The 12863-nt window shown below is 40.3% G+C and overlaps 1 protein-coding gene across 4 annotated transcripts in view; it reads right to left on the reverse strand.

Annotated features, from left to right (window-relative positions):
* Positions 1-12863, reverse strand: part of LOC137654766 (nuclear distribution protein nudE homolog 1-like) — a 166511-nt gene that overhangs the window by 133534 nt on the left and 20114 nt on the right. For all 4 annotated transcript variants that reach the window (XM_068388701.1, XM_068388703.1, XM_068388705.1 and 1 more), the window contains exon 2: positions 4840-5403. In XM_068388701.1, the coding sequence (XP_068244802.1) occupies positions 4840-4922 (83 nt within the window). In that variant the 5' untranslated portion in view covers positions 4923-5403. The remainder of the gene's footprint in view (positions 1-4839; positions 5404-12863) is intronic.

The following is a 12863-nucleotide window of genomic DNA, read 5'->3' on the forward strand; positions in this document are numbered from 1 at the left end:
ATATATATAATTTATCATAAAAGGTGCCATTCAACCTATTCTCACTGTTAATTGGCTTAAGGTGTTAAAATCAACCTTGTTTTCAAAATATTTTACACTTAACTAATTCTAAACTGTAAAAATTGTATAAAGACACATAAAGGACAGAATAGCCTACCAGCATAGTTCAGCTAGAAAAATACTTGATACACAATGAACTTTCAATATTCACAAACTAACATTTCTTTCTCCGTAAAGGCAAAAAATTCTATGCACAGTAAATGTTGTAATATTTACGACAGGTATCAGGCAAGTGTTACAAATGTCAAGAGAAACTAGGACAAGGAAAACAGATGTAGTGGATAACTTAATTTTCTGAATGTGGTCAAGGTCACAATTCTACATTAATGATTACAAAGAACACCTATATAAACAACTCTCCTCAAGGGTGTAATGAGAGTTAACCCTTTTACCCCCAATGGACGTAGTGATATTGGTACGTTTTACAAAACTCATCCCTTTACCCAAATGGACGTACCGGTACATCCTTGCAAAAATCTTTTTTTTTTTTTACATTTTTGGCATATTTTTGATAACTTTATGAGAAACTTAAGGCATTTTCCAAAAGAATGAGACCAACCTGACCTCTCTATGACAAAAATTATGGATGTTAGAGCAATTTAAAAAAAATATATAGCAAAATGAGCTTGAAAAAGAAAACGCCTGGGGGTTAAGGGTTAGAAAGTTCCAAATAGCTTGGAGGTAAAAGGGTTAATTTGTCAATACTTCTACTTTTTATAGTGAATTATTAATCTGTATACATTTCTGATGTTAGAATATATAGTTTTCTTTAAATGACACTACAAATCTTTAAAAATGAGTGTACATGTGTATTTATGACCATGTGGAATTCCTTTCATTTCTTATAGGAAAAATTGCTTTAGTTTATGTGCATTCTGGGGTGCACGCTTGCTCTTCTTTTCCTCACTGGGCTATTTTTTCATGTTGGAGCCCTTTGCCTTATAGCATCTTGCTTTTCCAACTAGGGTTATGGCTTAGCTTGTAACAATAACAACAATTTATTTCCTAGTTTCATTTCCTCACTGGGCTATTTTTCCCTCTTGGAGCCCATTGGGATTATAGCATCTTGCTTTTCCAACTAGGGTTATAGCTTAGCTTGTAACAACAACAACAATTTACTTCCTTGTTTCATTTCCCCACTGGGCTATTTTCCCATGTTGGAGCCCTTGGGCTTATAGCTTCTTGCTTTTCCAAATAGGGTTATAGCTTAGCTTGTAACAATATGTAATAATAAAAAAAAAAATTATTTCCTTGTTTCTATTCCTCACAGGGCTATTTTTCCCTGTTGCTGCCTTTAGGCTTATAACATCTTGCTTTTCCAACTAAGGTTATAGGTTAGATTGGACAACAACAACAACAACAACAATTTATTTCCTTGTTTATTTTCCTCACTGGGCTATTTTTCCATGTTGGAGCCCTTGGGCTTATAGCATTTTGCTTGGTAATAGTTTACAACACCACGCTCTCCATTTACTCCAAAATAATGCAATCCTGGGATTTTCATCTTCTTGCACACTAATTAGGTGGTTATTTAAATTCTGGGAAAGCAATAATTAGCAAGATATGTTGAGGAAGGGGGAAGGGGTTATAAAAAGAAAATAGCTCAGTTTCCTCACTAAACGACTTGGAACTGACATGTCAACACAGTGAACCAAACAGAATTCGTGATGCCAGCGTACATAAACAGAAGTTCGTGATGCCAGCGTACATTTGATACACTGTATATTCAAAATATACTTAATTAAAAATGGATTAATTAGTCAAAAGTGTCCATAAAATATGCAATTTACAAATAGTGACACTTTTGAGTACAGTAATCACTCAATTTTTGCTTAAGTATATTTTGAATATACTGTACAGTATATCAAATGTACGCTGGCATCACGAACTTCTGTTTATGTACGCTGGCATCACGAATTCTGTTTGGTTGACTATGTTGATTTGAACTGAATATAGGATTTAGGCATTAAGCCAAGCACTGGGGCATCAAAGGCCATTCAGCGCTATATAACGAAAATTATTCAATCATATCTGTACACTCACACCATTTAGTATAATTTTAACCTTTAATACAAATCGTAACACTTTCATACAATAAAATCTAGATGTGAAATAAATAGGGATTAAAAGGGTAAAATAAATTAATAAAATCAATTATAGCTCATAATATAACCCAATACTTTGTATAAATTTTCTCAAGTTCAGGGTATTACAGTTTTCCCCCAGTATATCTCTTAAAAGTTTGTCCTGGAGTAAACGTGTCCTCCTCTGAAGATTAAAAACATGACAATCGACTAAAATATGTTTAACATCCATTGTCACTTGACAGGTATTACAAAGAGGGGCCTGTCTCCCTTCCCCACTCTTCATTAAATAATTGTGCGTTGCATGTGTATGGCCAATACGCAGCCTAGTTAAAATAATGGTATCCCTTCTACATGTAGAATTACAAGATGACCATTTAGCCTATCCACCAATGGATGGATTTGTTTCAATTTTGTATTGGTGGTCAGTTCAGACCATGGAGCTTGCCACTTATTTTTACAGTAAAGATGAACCTCACTTTTAAGATCTTTGTAAGGAATACTCAAGGGGGATGGATTACTTAGCCCTGAAGCTTCCTTTACTGCCTTATCTACTTGTTCATTCCCATCCACCCCAACATGGACAGGGACCCAACAGAAGTGAACACTGATACTCTTCCTAGACTGCAGAAGTACTAACCAGTCCTGCACCTCTTGTACTAGATGATGGCCTGGCATAATTTGTTTTAATGAGAGTAAAACACTATTGGAATCCATAAAAATTGTATAAAAACTATTTTGGTTGCCATTTTTAAAAATATGTTGGACTGCGAGAATTATTGCGTATAGCTCAGCAGTAAAAATTGAACTAGAGGATGGGAGTTGCCTTATAATAACAATATCCCCCACCACAGCTGCACTATGTTGACGTCAGTTCAAATCGTTTAGTGAGGAAACATAGCTATTTTCTTTTTATAACCCCTTCTCCCCTCTTCAACATATCTTGCTAATTATTGCTTTCCCAGAATTTAAATAACCCCCTAATTACTGTGCAAGAAGGTGAGAACTGTAGGATTACATTATATTGGAGTAAATGGAGAGCGTGGTGTTGTAAACTATTACCTTTTGCTTTTCCAAATAGGGATATACCTTAGCTTGTAACAATAATAATAACAACAATTTATTTCCTTGTTTCTTTTCCTTACTGGGCTATTTTTCCATATTGGAGCCCTTGGGCTTATAGCATCTTGTTTTTTTCATACTGTATTGGGTTATAGCCTAGCTTGTAACAATAACAGCTTATTTGTTTCTTTTCCTCATTGGGCTATTTCTCCTTGTTGCAGCCCTTGGGCTTATAGCATCTTGCTTCTCCAACTAGCATTATAGCTTAGCTAATAATAATATAAAATACATATGACTAGGCAAAACCAGTCAAAGCTATGAGCATATTAATAGAAATAGTGCAAGGAGCAATTATGAAAAATGCTTAACCACAAGATTTTTTTTAAACTAAAGTAATGGATATGGGTAAGACCTTATAACTCAGTAGAGATTTGTGTAAGTGTAAGGTGTATACACATTAATAACTAATAATTGTGTAGAGGCGAATACTTTCCAAATGCACTTTTGGCAACAAACACAATTACAATTTCCAAAGAAAATAGGAGCATTATATATATATATATATATATATATATATATATATATATATATATATATATATATATATATATTAATGCTCCTATTTTCTTTGGAAATTGTAATTGTGTTTGTTGCCAAAAGTGCATTTGGAAAGTATATATATATATATATATATATATATATATATATATATATATATATATATATATATATATATATATATATTCAAGTTCGTATCAAGTAAATTTATATATTACGTATTGCACCACTAAATTTGTTTCAAACCTTTCTTGCGCACACAAAACATCTTAAAACATTTCGTTTGTAGCATAAAAAGTAATCCCCCAAAACAAAAAAGTACATAATCATGTGACGTTCTAAATGTGCTATATATTCTCCTCCATGAGCCTACACACTGAGATTCTTGGCTTTCATTGAAACAAAGCTCTTTACATTCTTGTTTTCTGGGGAATATCTTGAAGCATGAGTGTCACTTGAGAATTCTTGGGCCCCGCGCCAAACGTCAAGTCTACATCGTATGACGTAATTTCCTAGTTCCACCCAAACAGACGTATGAACGTAACAACCTTGCACTTAGCTTATCACTTGTGGAAGCTGGGCACTTTATAACACACGGTTTTATAAATGCTCGTTCAATGAAAAATATAATACGTATAAATATAACTTTAAAAGGATTTTGTGCTTTTTAATTTTTACATTTGAGTGATGCTCTTTGAACAGCCAAATTATTCGATTAATCTCTACCTTTAACCAAATTCTTTAACTATATATATATATATATATATATATATATATATATATATATATATATATATATATATATATATATATATATATATATATATATATATATATATATATATATATAACTTTTAAAATTTTTATTTTTAAAACCAGACGTTGTCAAGAAACAATAAAAATGTTACGATACAACATTTAAAAACATATGAAGCAAAACTCTTCAGAAAATGTCGTAAGTAAAGTATTGAGAGAGAGAGAGAGAGAGAGAGAGAGAGAGAGAGAGAGAGAGAGAGAGAGAGAGAGAGAGAGAGAGAGAGAGAGAGAGAGAGAATGTCAGGAATGGGTAACTCACCTCTGTCTATACTCTAGAGCTTTCTTCTTCCAAAACTCCGCCTCTTCTTCGGCGGAGCCAAACTGTAATGTCTCCCCGCTCATTGTTTTCGTAGTGCTGAAAATCAGGTCGACGAGATTAAGTCTATGAAGTGTAGACCAGATTTCAAACCACGATCGTTAACAAAATATCTTTTCACTTTTCAGTTCTGCGACTCGTAAAGCTACCTTTCCTTCACTCCCGTTTCGGGCCCACAACCAATCGCATATTCGATTTACGAACTATATAGCGACCATCCACTTCTCAATGTATATTCGTCAACAACACGTGCCACTTTAATTATCACCTCATTTCGCCATAACGTAAACAATAAAACAAACAAACACTGGGTGAAAAAAGGGAAATATGTAGCAGGAGACACGAGCGCACAGCCTCACCGTCCCACAGCTGCCATTCGACTAAATGGCCAGCAGACGACACACTGTCTTTAGATCAGCTGATTGGTTCTTCCCACAAAATGCTTTCCAAAGGTACCGCCAGAGTGCACTGTACGTCACTGATGCACTTTACATTCCTTTGCCATACCTGTAAAATGAAGGGGTAACTCAAAACATAATATTATCCAACGTACTTAAATCTCAGCAAAAATGTCTAGTTGATAGAAAATATATAGGGTAATGTATAGTAAAAACTCACAACTAAGATATAATTAAATCAAATCTAACTATTCAGAAGATACATTATATATATATATATATATATATATATATATATATATATATATATATATATATATATATATATATATATATAATTAACAATGTCTAAGTAGGGTGTATGTATGTATGTATGTATATATATATATATATATATATATATATATATATATATATATATATATATATATATATATATATATATATATATTATCCCATGGACTGAAGATATTAAGGCTTTTAAGAAATTGAAGATTTCCTTGTTTTAAGAAGTGTTTCCATAATATGGATTTGACAATTAATGCAGATTACACTGTATGATACTCTAGATACTTCAAAATGTCTATGACAAACAAATCTTGCAGGTCCAGCAGGACACAATCCTTTGCTACGTTTAATAGGACTAGGAAAAATTCTTAAAATAAGTAAAGCTAAGTTCCCCCTCCACTTTGATGAAGCTTAAAGTTCCACTCGTGCAACCTCATACAACGGCACTGGTGTTGATTCTTCAGGGCTGTTACCGCTTGTGCAACACAGACTAAACTGTGAGGTTTACTCGCCTCAACAGTAAATTAAAATGTGTAAACTGCGTTCCTCTTTCATTCAATTCATTTTAGAGTGGCGGACTTCCTTATGACAAGCTGCAGTCTCGCTGCTCAGAATTTTCTCTGCAGTTCCATTAGCATTGAGTCTCTACGCGAAATCATGCCATCAAAGTAAAAACTGCCATCTCAAAAGAGGAAACAGGCTCACACCCATCCGTACGTAGAATCTCCTTTGTCACGAAAATACAGGAGGCATGTACTTACTTGATCGGCTAGACTGAAGTGAATTCTTAGATGAAAATGCCGTCTAAAGCCATGTAAGCAGGTTTTGTCGATGACAACTCGTGAGGTTCTTGAATCTTGAGAGGCTCCTAAATCCAGACCAAGAACAGTACTGTAGATCACACAGTCACAAAAGCCTACAAGTTTATTACACTCACAAACAAGTGTAAGCATGTTGAAAAACAAACATTTGTTCTCGTGGTTCTCTGCCAGTCAGACGTCATTGGTGTGATGAAAATAGAGTACAGTACATTTCCCTTCCAAGTAGGAGTTCTCAACATTAACCACAGATGATAGTTCGCTTCTCATAGAACAAGCACAACCCGGACTGACATTAAAACCAGGAGTGTACCCTGAAAAAATAAGGGGACATCTAAGGTCATTGACGCCGGCAGTGAGCAGGCGCATTCCCCACACAGGAAAAGAACAGGTGATAAGTGATCTCACTCCCTATCATTCAAGCACATGGGAGCGTCTCCAGTGACAAGGCAATTACATGGAGGGCAACCATGAGGCGACCAAGCGCGGTGTAACTAACCAATCTCGCAGTTACCGATGCTGAAGAGACCGAAGATCGTAGTACCGATGACACTCATGTGAGGGAATGTTTCGTCACTCAGAAAAGTGAGGATACCGAGCTAACCTCTAAGCCTTCAGTACCTAAGAATCTTTAGGGAGAGGGACTGAGCTGCATCCTGGAGAAAGGAGAGAAGGATGGTGCCCTTCCTCCTGATCAAGAGTACGTGTGCTCGATACAGTATGAAACCGAGCACAGCCGGCAGCAGTGAAAACTCCCGTACTACTGCGTACTGAGACATTTCCTCGTCTAGTTTTGTTGTTGGTAATGCACCACTTTCTCAAACATGAATAGGGATTGACTGGTTGAAGTCTCAAGCGACTTTCGTCAATCAGTATTCCTGAACTTTGTTGATTTCATTTTTTAAGTGGCAAAGTCTGAAGACTATACGAGTCCACTTGCCCAGATTGTTTGACAGGATCTTCTCCCTCCCCGCGATGAAGCGGGCTGATGGGGAGATCGCCTAACCTCTAGTCTTCAGACCAGTTTCCAGCTTCCAGATGTCTTCTCAACAAGAAGGGTTTGTTTACAGAAGCCCGAGGATCTGTCGCAAACATTTATAAAGTGGTCCTCTCTACCATGGTCAGCTCCTCTGCCTAAAGGGCTATAACCTTCATTGATCCCCAAGCAATAAATGATACTAACCTACGGTGCTGTTGTCATTTATCAACACCACCGAGTGGTTTGACAGAAGAGGTTGAGAATGCTGAAAAGTAAGACAGGCTGCCTAACCTCCAGAGTCTTAAGACTAATCCCCAGCTTCCGGACGCCTTCTCAACAAGAAGGATTTGTTTACAGAAGCCTGGTGATCCATTACAGACATTTATAGAGTGGTCCTCTCTACCATGGTCAGCTCCTCTGCCTGAAGGGGTATAACATTCATTGATTCCCAAGCAACAAAAAGGCCTCGCGAGAACACCACTCATGGCTCGAGAGTGGAATATGAGCCTTGCTCTAGGAGTCTAGAGGAACACGCATGGGATTCGTTGGGAAACGTCATATCTTCAAATACTGTAATCCTCTCTCTTATCCTGAAGAGAGACTCAGGCTCTGAGGAATTTGTTACCATAAACAAAGACGACGCTTCCCTAATATGTGAATGCTGGATAGCGTTTGCATAAATGCATACATAGCTATCACAGGCACTAAGGTCTCTTGATAAGAAAACTTATCCATCTTGTTTTTGAGTGATGCCAGTGCATAAGCGGTGGAATAAACCACCTGTTCTAGACCCTTACCCGCCCCGTACACATTTGAGGTTTAAAAAGAACATTCACCAGTTCAAAAGCATTCAGAAGCTAGGGGGTGCTCAGGTGAGCCAAGTGATCCCCTTGTGTACATGCTGTTAAATGCCGGAAACTCTGAGCACACTTAGAGAAGGCTTGCTTTAAGCATGTCTTTCAGGCCCAAAGGGGCACGGTCACCAGAAGAGCATGAACCATTTACCACTTCCACATGAAGTGGGCTCACTGATCGAGGGCAAGGGGGAGACGTGGGGCACACATACATGGCTCATACATTCTACCACAACAGGTAGAGGAAGATCAGTTGTGCGAGGGCAAGCACAGGCAATAGGAGGTAGAGTTAGAGCTGAGAGTGCTAACTTATGACATTGCTCTCAACCCAGACAGGTGTGTTGATTGGCAATTGAACCTGGGGTGCCCGCGGAGATAATTTGAGCACCGAGTACGCGCTGTGCGTGACTGCATTGGGAGATTGCTTGTTTCAAGCAACTCTCAGGTGCAAGGATTGCTTTCACCTTTAGTGCATGCTGAGACAGCTTGACAAGATCTTCAGGGAGTTCAAAAAAGCTCTATCACTCTAGCGTCCGAGCCACCTGGTCAGACAGAGTACAGTACCAGGTAAGCACAACAGATAGCGTTTGCGACTACGTCCGCCAAAAAAACCAAAGGGTCGGCAAACTCAAGAGGGAGATCCTGGCTACAGCATATCTCGCAAGTAAAAGGCTAGCTTCCCCGGGGAGTGTGTACTGATGGCGCTGAGAGGCAGCTAGTTAAGCAAACCTCTCAAATATCTAAAAAAAAAAATTATTGCCAGACCAAATCGCTGACCGCCAGACCAAGTCTGGCAATCGAATCAGGAAGCAACTGGCTTCCTATAGGCAAGGCTGAAAACGTTGAATCAATAGCACTTGTTAAGACGCGTAGTGCTCCTGTGTGTCTGTTGGAAAACCCCAAACGGTCCATGAATAGACACAAACAAAAAAGCAGGCTTCCTTCGTAGAGAAGTCCAATCCTAAGACTTATGGAAGTCTAATTCCAAGGAAGCAAGGATGATCTTTCACCCCTGGTTAACTTAAGGAGTTAAAGTAAACATGATAGTATTAATCAAGTTCCAGATTCAGAGACAATATCACCAAGATGCCATAGCGTCATATAAGAAACAGACCAAGAGTAAACTTGGAATTTTTTCCCTGTGTTCAGCCAGATGGGACAGATGTCTGTCTCTAACAACAGCTGAAATTAAACAGGGGTTGTAGTGAGTGAGTAGGGTGGGGGGTAATTCCCCACTACTGATTGTTAACAATCCATGTACAGTAGTCATATAGTATTTCTATGTAAAGAATGAAGGTTTGTATTATTAGTAAGTATAAAGAAAAGGCCAAACTTCGTCTATTAGCGTGATTTTTTCCCATCTGTATGGGGTAACTATTCGGTGTATATGTAGGCAAAGGGAAAATGAAACCTAACCAGAGAGAAGGATCCAATGTAATACTGTCTGCCCAGTCAAAGGACCCCCATAACTCTCTAGCGGTAGTATTTCAATATGTGGAACTAGGGTAACCTCAGGTGAAGATAAGTTAAAGGGTGTGGACAGTATGTACTATAATGTAGAGACATGTTGGCTATATATGACAAATTCGTAGGTAATTTGTAATTTTCCTAACAATAGAAATCTTAGGTATTTATCAGGGGTATTATTTTTGGCGTAGCTGAAATGACGAGCCATTAAAGTTTAGCGAGGGTTAACTATCCACACTCCTAGTTAGGGGGAGGTAACTTGCTACTGCTCCTACTCACACACCTGTGATTTAACTCACTTTGCTTGGAGGTAGGACTTCAAAGGGGATAGGGCTGGCGGGCAAGTTTGTATAAATAGCTAAGGTTTGCATAGTTGGGAAAAATCCCAAATTTTAAGTAATTTGTATTTTTCCTAACATACTTACCGAGAACTACTTTCTTAGGAGGTACCTGGAATCTCCTCTCAACCGACCAGAGTTTTGTGTAGTTTACCCTACTTCCGTTTTCTATGAGGACTAACCCAGTCGTAAGGATACGTGCCCTGAGGCTAGTCCCGAGCCAGGTCGCGTGTTAGCTTGGGTCTCGCTTCTCAGTAAGTTCCTGGATGGTACAAAATGTCTTAAGGGTCAGTAAGGCACTCGGGGAAGGAAGGGAGGGCCATTACCCGAAAGTAGTTCTCGGTAAGTATGTTAGGAAAAATACAAATTACTTAAAATTTGTGATTTGTTCCAACACAGAGACTTACCTCGAACTACTTTCTTAGGAGACTTACACTTTAGGAGGTGGGAGTGTCTTCCTGAACTCTAGACCAAGCTAATCGGGCGACCAGGAACCTAGGTGGGAAACTAGGTTCTAAGATATCCGGAAAACGAAACATAGGGAAAAACTACACAAAGAGCTCATGTTAGTGTCTAAGTACTCACCCTTTAAAAAATTCCATGATGCTGAGTCCTGTGGCGAAGTTGTGAAGACGTGTCTTTTGCAGGTTGTATCTGGGGCTATCTCCGAGTAGGGAAAGGAAAAAGGGACAAGGGTGAAAGGGAACGAACCTATGTCTCTTGGTCTTGCTACCCACGATTGTACCTGGGGCTTCCCCGTTAAATCGCTTGGAGCGCGGAGATGACTGTCCCAATAGAGAAACCGTCTAGAGATTTCCTCGAGCAATCCTTGAGGTAATGCGTTGTGAAGGTCGACTGGTTCGATCAGGTGCCTGCTCTAAGGATCTGGGCCACTGCCATGTTCCTCTCAAAAGCCAGAGATGTACTTAGAACCCTAATGTCATGGGGCCTGGGATTACTTGTCAGGGGAAGACCCGCATTACTATAGGCCCTGACAATCACCTGTCTTAGCCAAAAGGAGATGGTATTCTTAGATACCTGCTTTTTCGTTGCACCCGTAGAGACAAAAAGATTTTTGATACCAGGGCGGAGATTAGCCGTCCTCTCAAGGTATTTCCTCACGGCTCTGACGGGACACAGCTTCAAATCTTCTGGATTCCCTGTCCGAGGAATAGCCGGCATTGAGAATCCCTCGAACTTAGGATCCCAGACCGCTGGATTCTGTGTTTTTGCTACAAAAGAAGGGACGAACCTGAAGGACAGCTCCCGCCACCCCTTCGAATGAGAGACTTCGTAGGACAACCCATGGATTTCTCCTACTCTCTTAGCTGAGGCCAAGGCCAACAAGAAGACCGTCTTGAGAGTGAGATCCCTGTCCACTATGTCCTTCAGGGGTTCGAACGGTGGTTCACTTAACATTTTCAATACTCTTGCCACGTCCCACTGCGGTACCCTGGAGGCTTGCGGAGGGCATGCTTGTTCGAAGCTCCTGATGAGCATAGAGATGTGCCTAGAGGAGCCCAGATCAATGCCCTTCAGGAGGAAAACTTGGCCCAAGGCTGCACGGACTCCTTTGATGGCCGGTATTGACATGCCCACCCCGTCTCTGAGGTGCACGAGGAAATCCGCAATATCCGGAACCGAGGCTTTTAGAGGCTTGATGTTCTTTGAGGCACACCATTTCGTGAAAATAGCCCATTTTGCCTGGTAGACCGCTGCTGAAGATCGCCTCAGATAACGCGACATCTTTTCAGCTGTTCCTACCGAATATCCTTCCTTCCTCAGGAGTCGCTCGATAGTCTCCAAGCGTGAAGGCGAAGAGACCGAGGATTGTCGTGGAACCTTTGGAAGTGTGGTTGCCGTAGTAGGTCCAGTCTGTCGGGCAGAGGCCACGGGGGAAGACATGCTAGATCTCTTAGATCCGCGAACCACTCTCTCTCCGGCCACCAGGGCGCTACCAAAGTCATCCTTAAGTTTTGAGCTGCCCTTACTCTGTTGAGCACTTGCCTGATCAATGCGAAGGGAGGAAAAGCGTACACGTTGAAGTTGTCCCATTTGTGTTGAAAAGCGTCCTTCAACGCCGCTTTTGGGTCTGGGACAGGAGAACAAAATACGGGGAGTTGTGCGTTCAGTCTGGTTGCAAAGAGATCCATCACCGGCGAACCCCATTTCTGAATGATGAGCCTGGCCACTCCTGGGAGAAGAGACCAATCGGTACCCACTACTTGGCCCATCCTGCTGAGCCCGTCGGCTAGGACATTCCTTTTGCCTGGAATGAACCTTGCTGAAATCACGATTTGTTCTGACTCGGCCCAATCCAGGATCTCCAACGCGAGATCGCACAACTCCTTCGATTTTAGACCTTCGTGTTTCTTTATGTACGCTACTACAGTGGCGTTGTCGCACATCAACGCCACTGTGTTTCCCCTCAGAAGATCTACGAACTGTAGGCACGCTTCTCGGACCGCCTTCATCTCTAGGACGTTGATGTGTTGATCTTTCTCTTCGTCCGTCCAAGATCCTCTCGCTGACTTGTTGAGGAGATGTGCTCCCCACCCCTCTTTGGAGGCGTCTGTGAAGAGAAGCATCTCGGGGGGCTCGCTTGCGAAGGGCATCCCCTTGAGGGTATTCGGCTGACATTGCCACCACTCCAGGGAGTGTTTTGCCTCCGGAAGGACGGGAATTAACTTGTAGGGCGAGTCCACTCACTTTGCTTGGAGGTAGGACTTCAAAGGGGATAGGGCTGGCGGGCAAGTTTGTATAAATAGCTAAGGTTTGCATAGTTAGGAAAAATACCAATTACCTACGAATTTGTCATTTGTTCC

This window comes from Palaemon carinicauda, chromosome 15, assembly GCF_036898095.1.
Source record: "Palaemon carinicauda isolate YSFRI2023 chromosome 15, ASM3689809v2, whole genome shotgun sequence".
Lineage (NCBI taxonomy): Eukaryota > Metazoa > Arthropoda > Malacostraca > Decapoda > Palaemonidae > Palaemon > Palaemon carinicauda.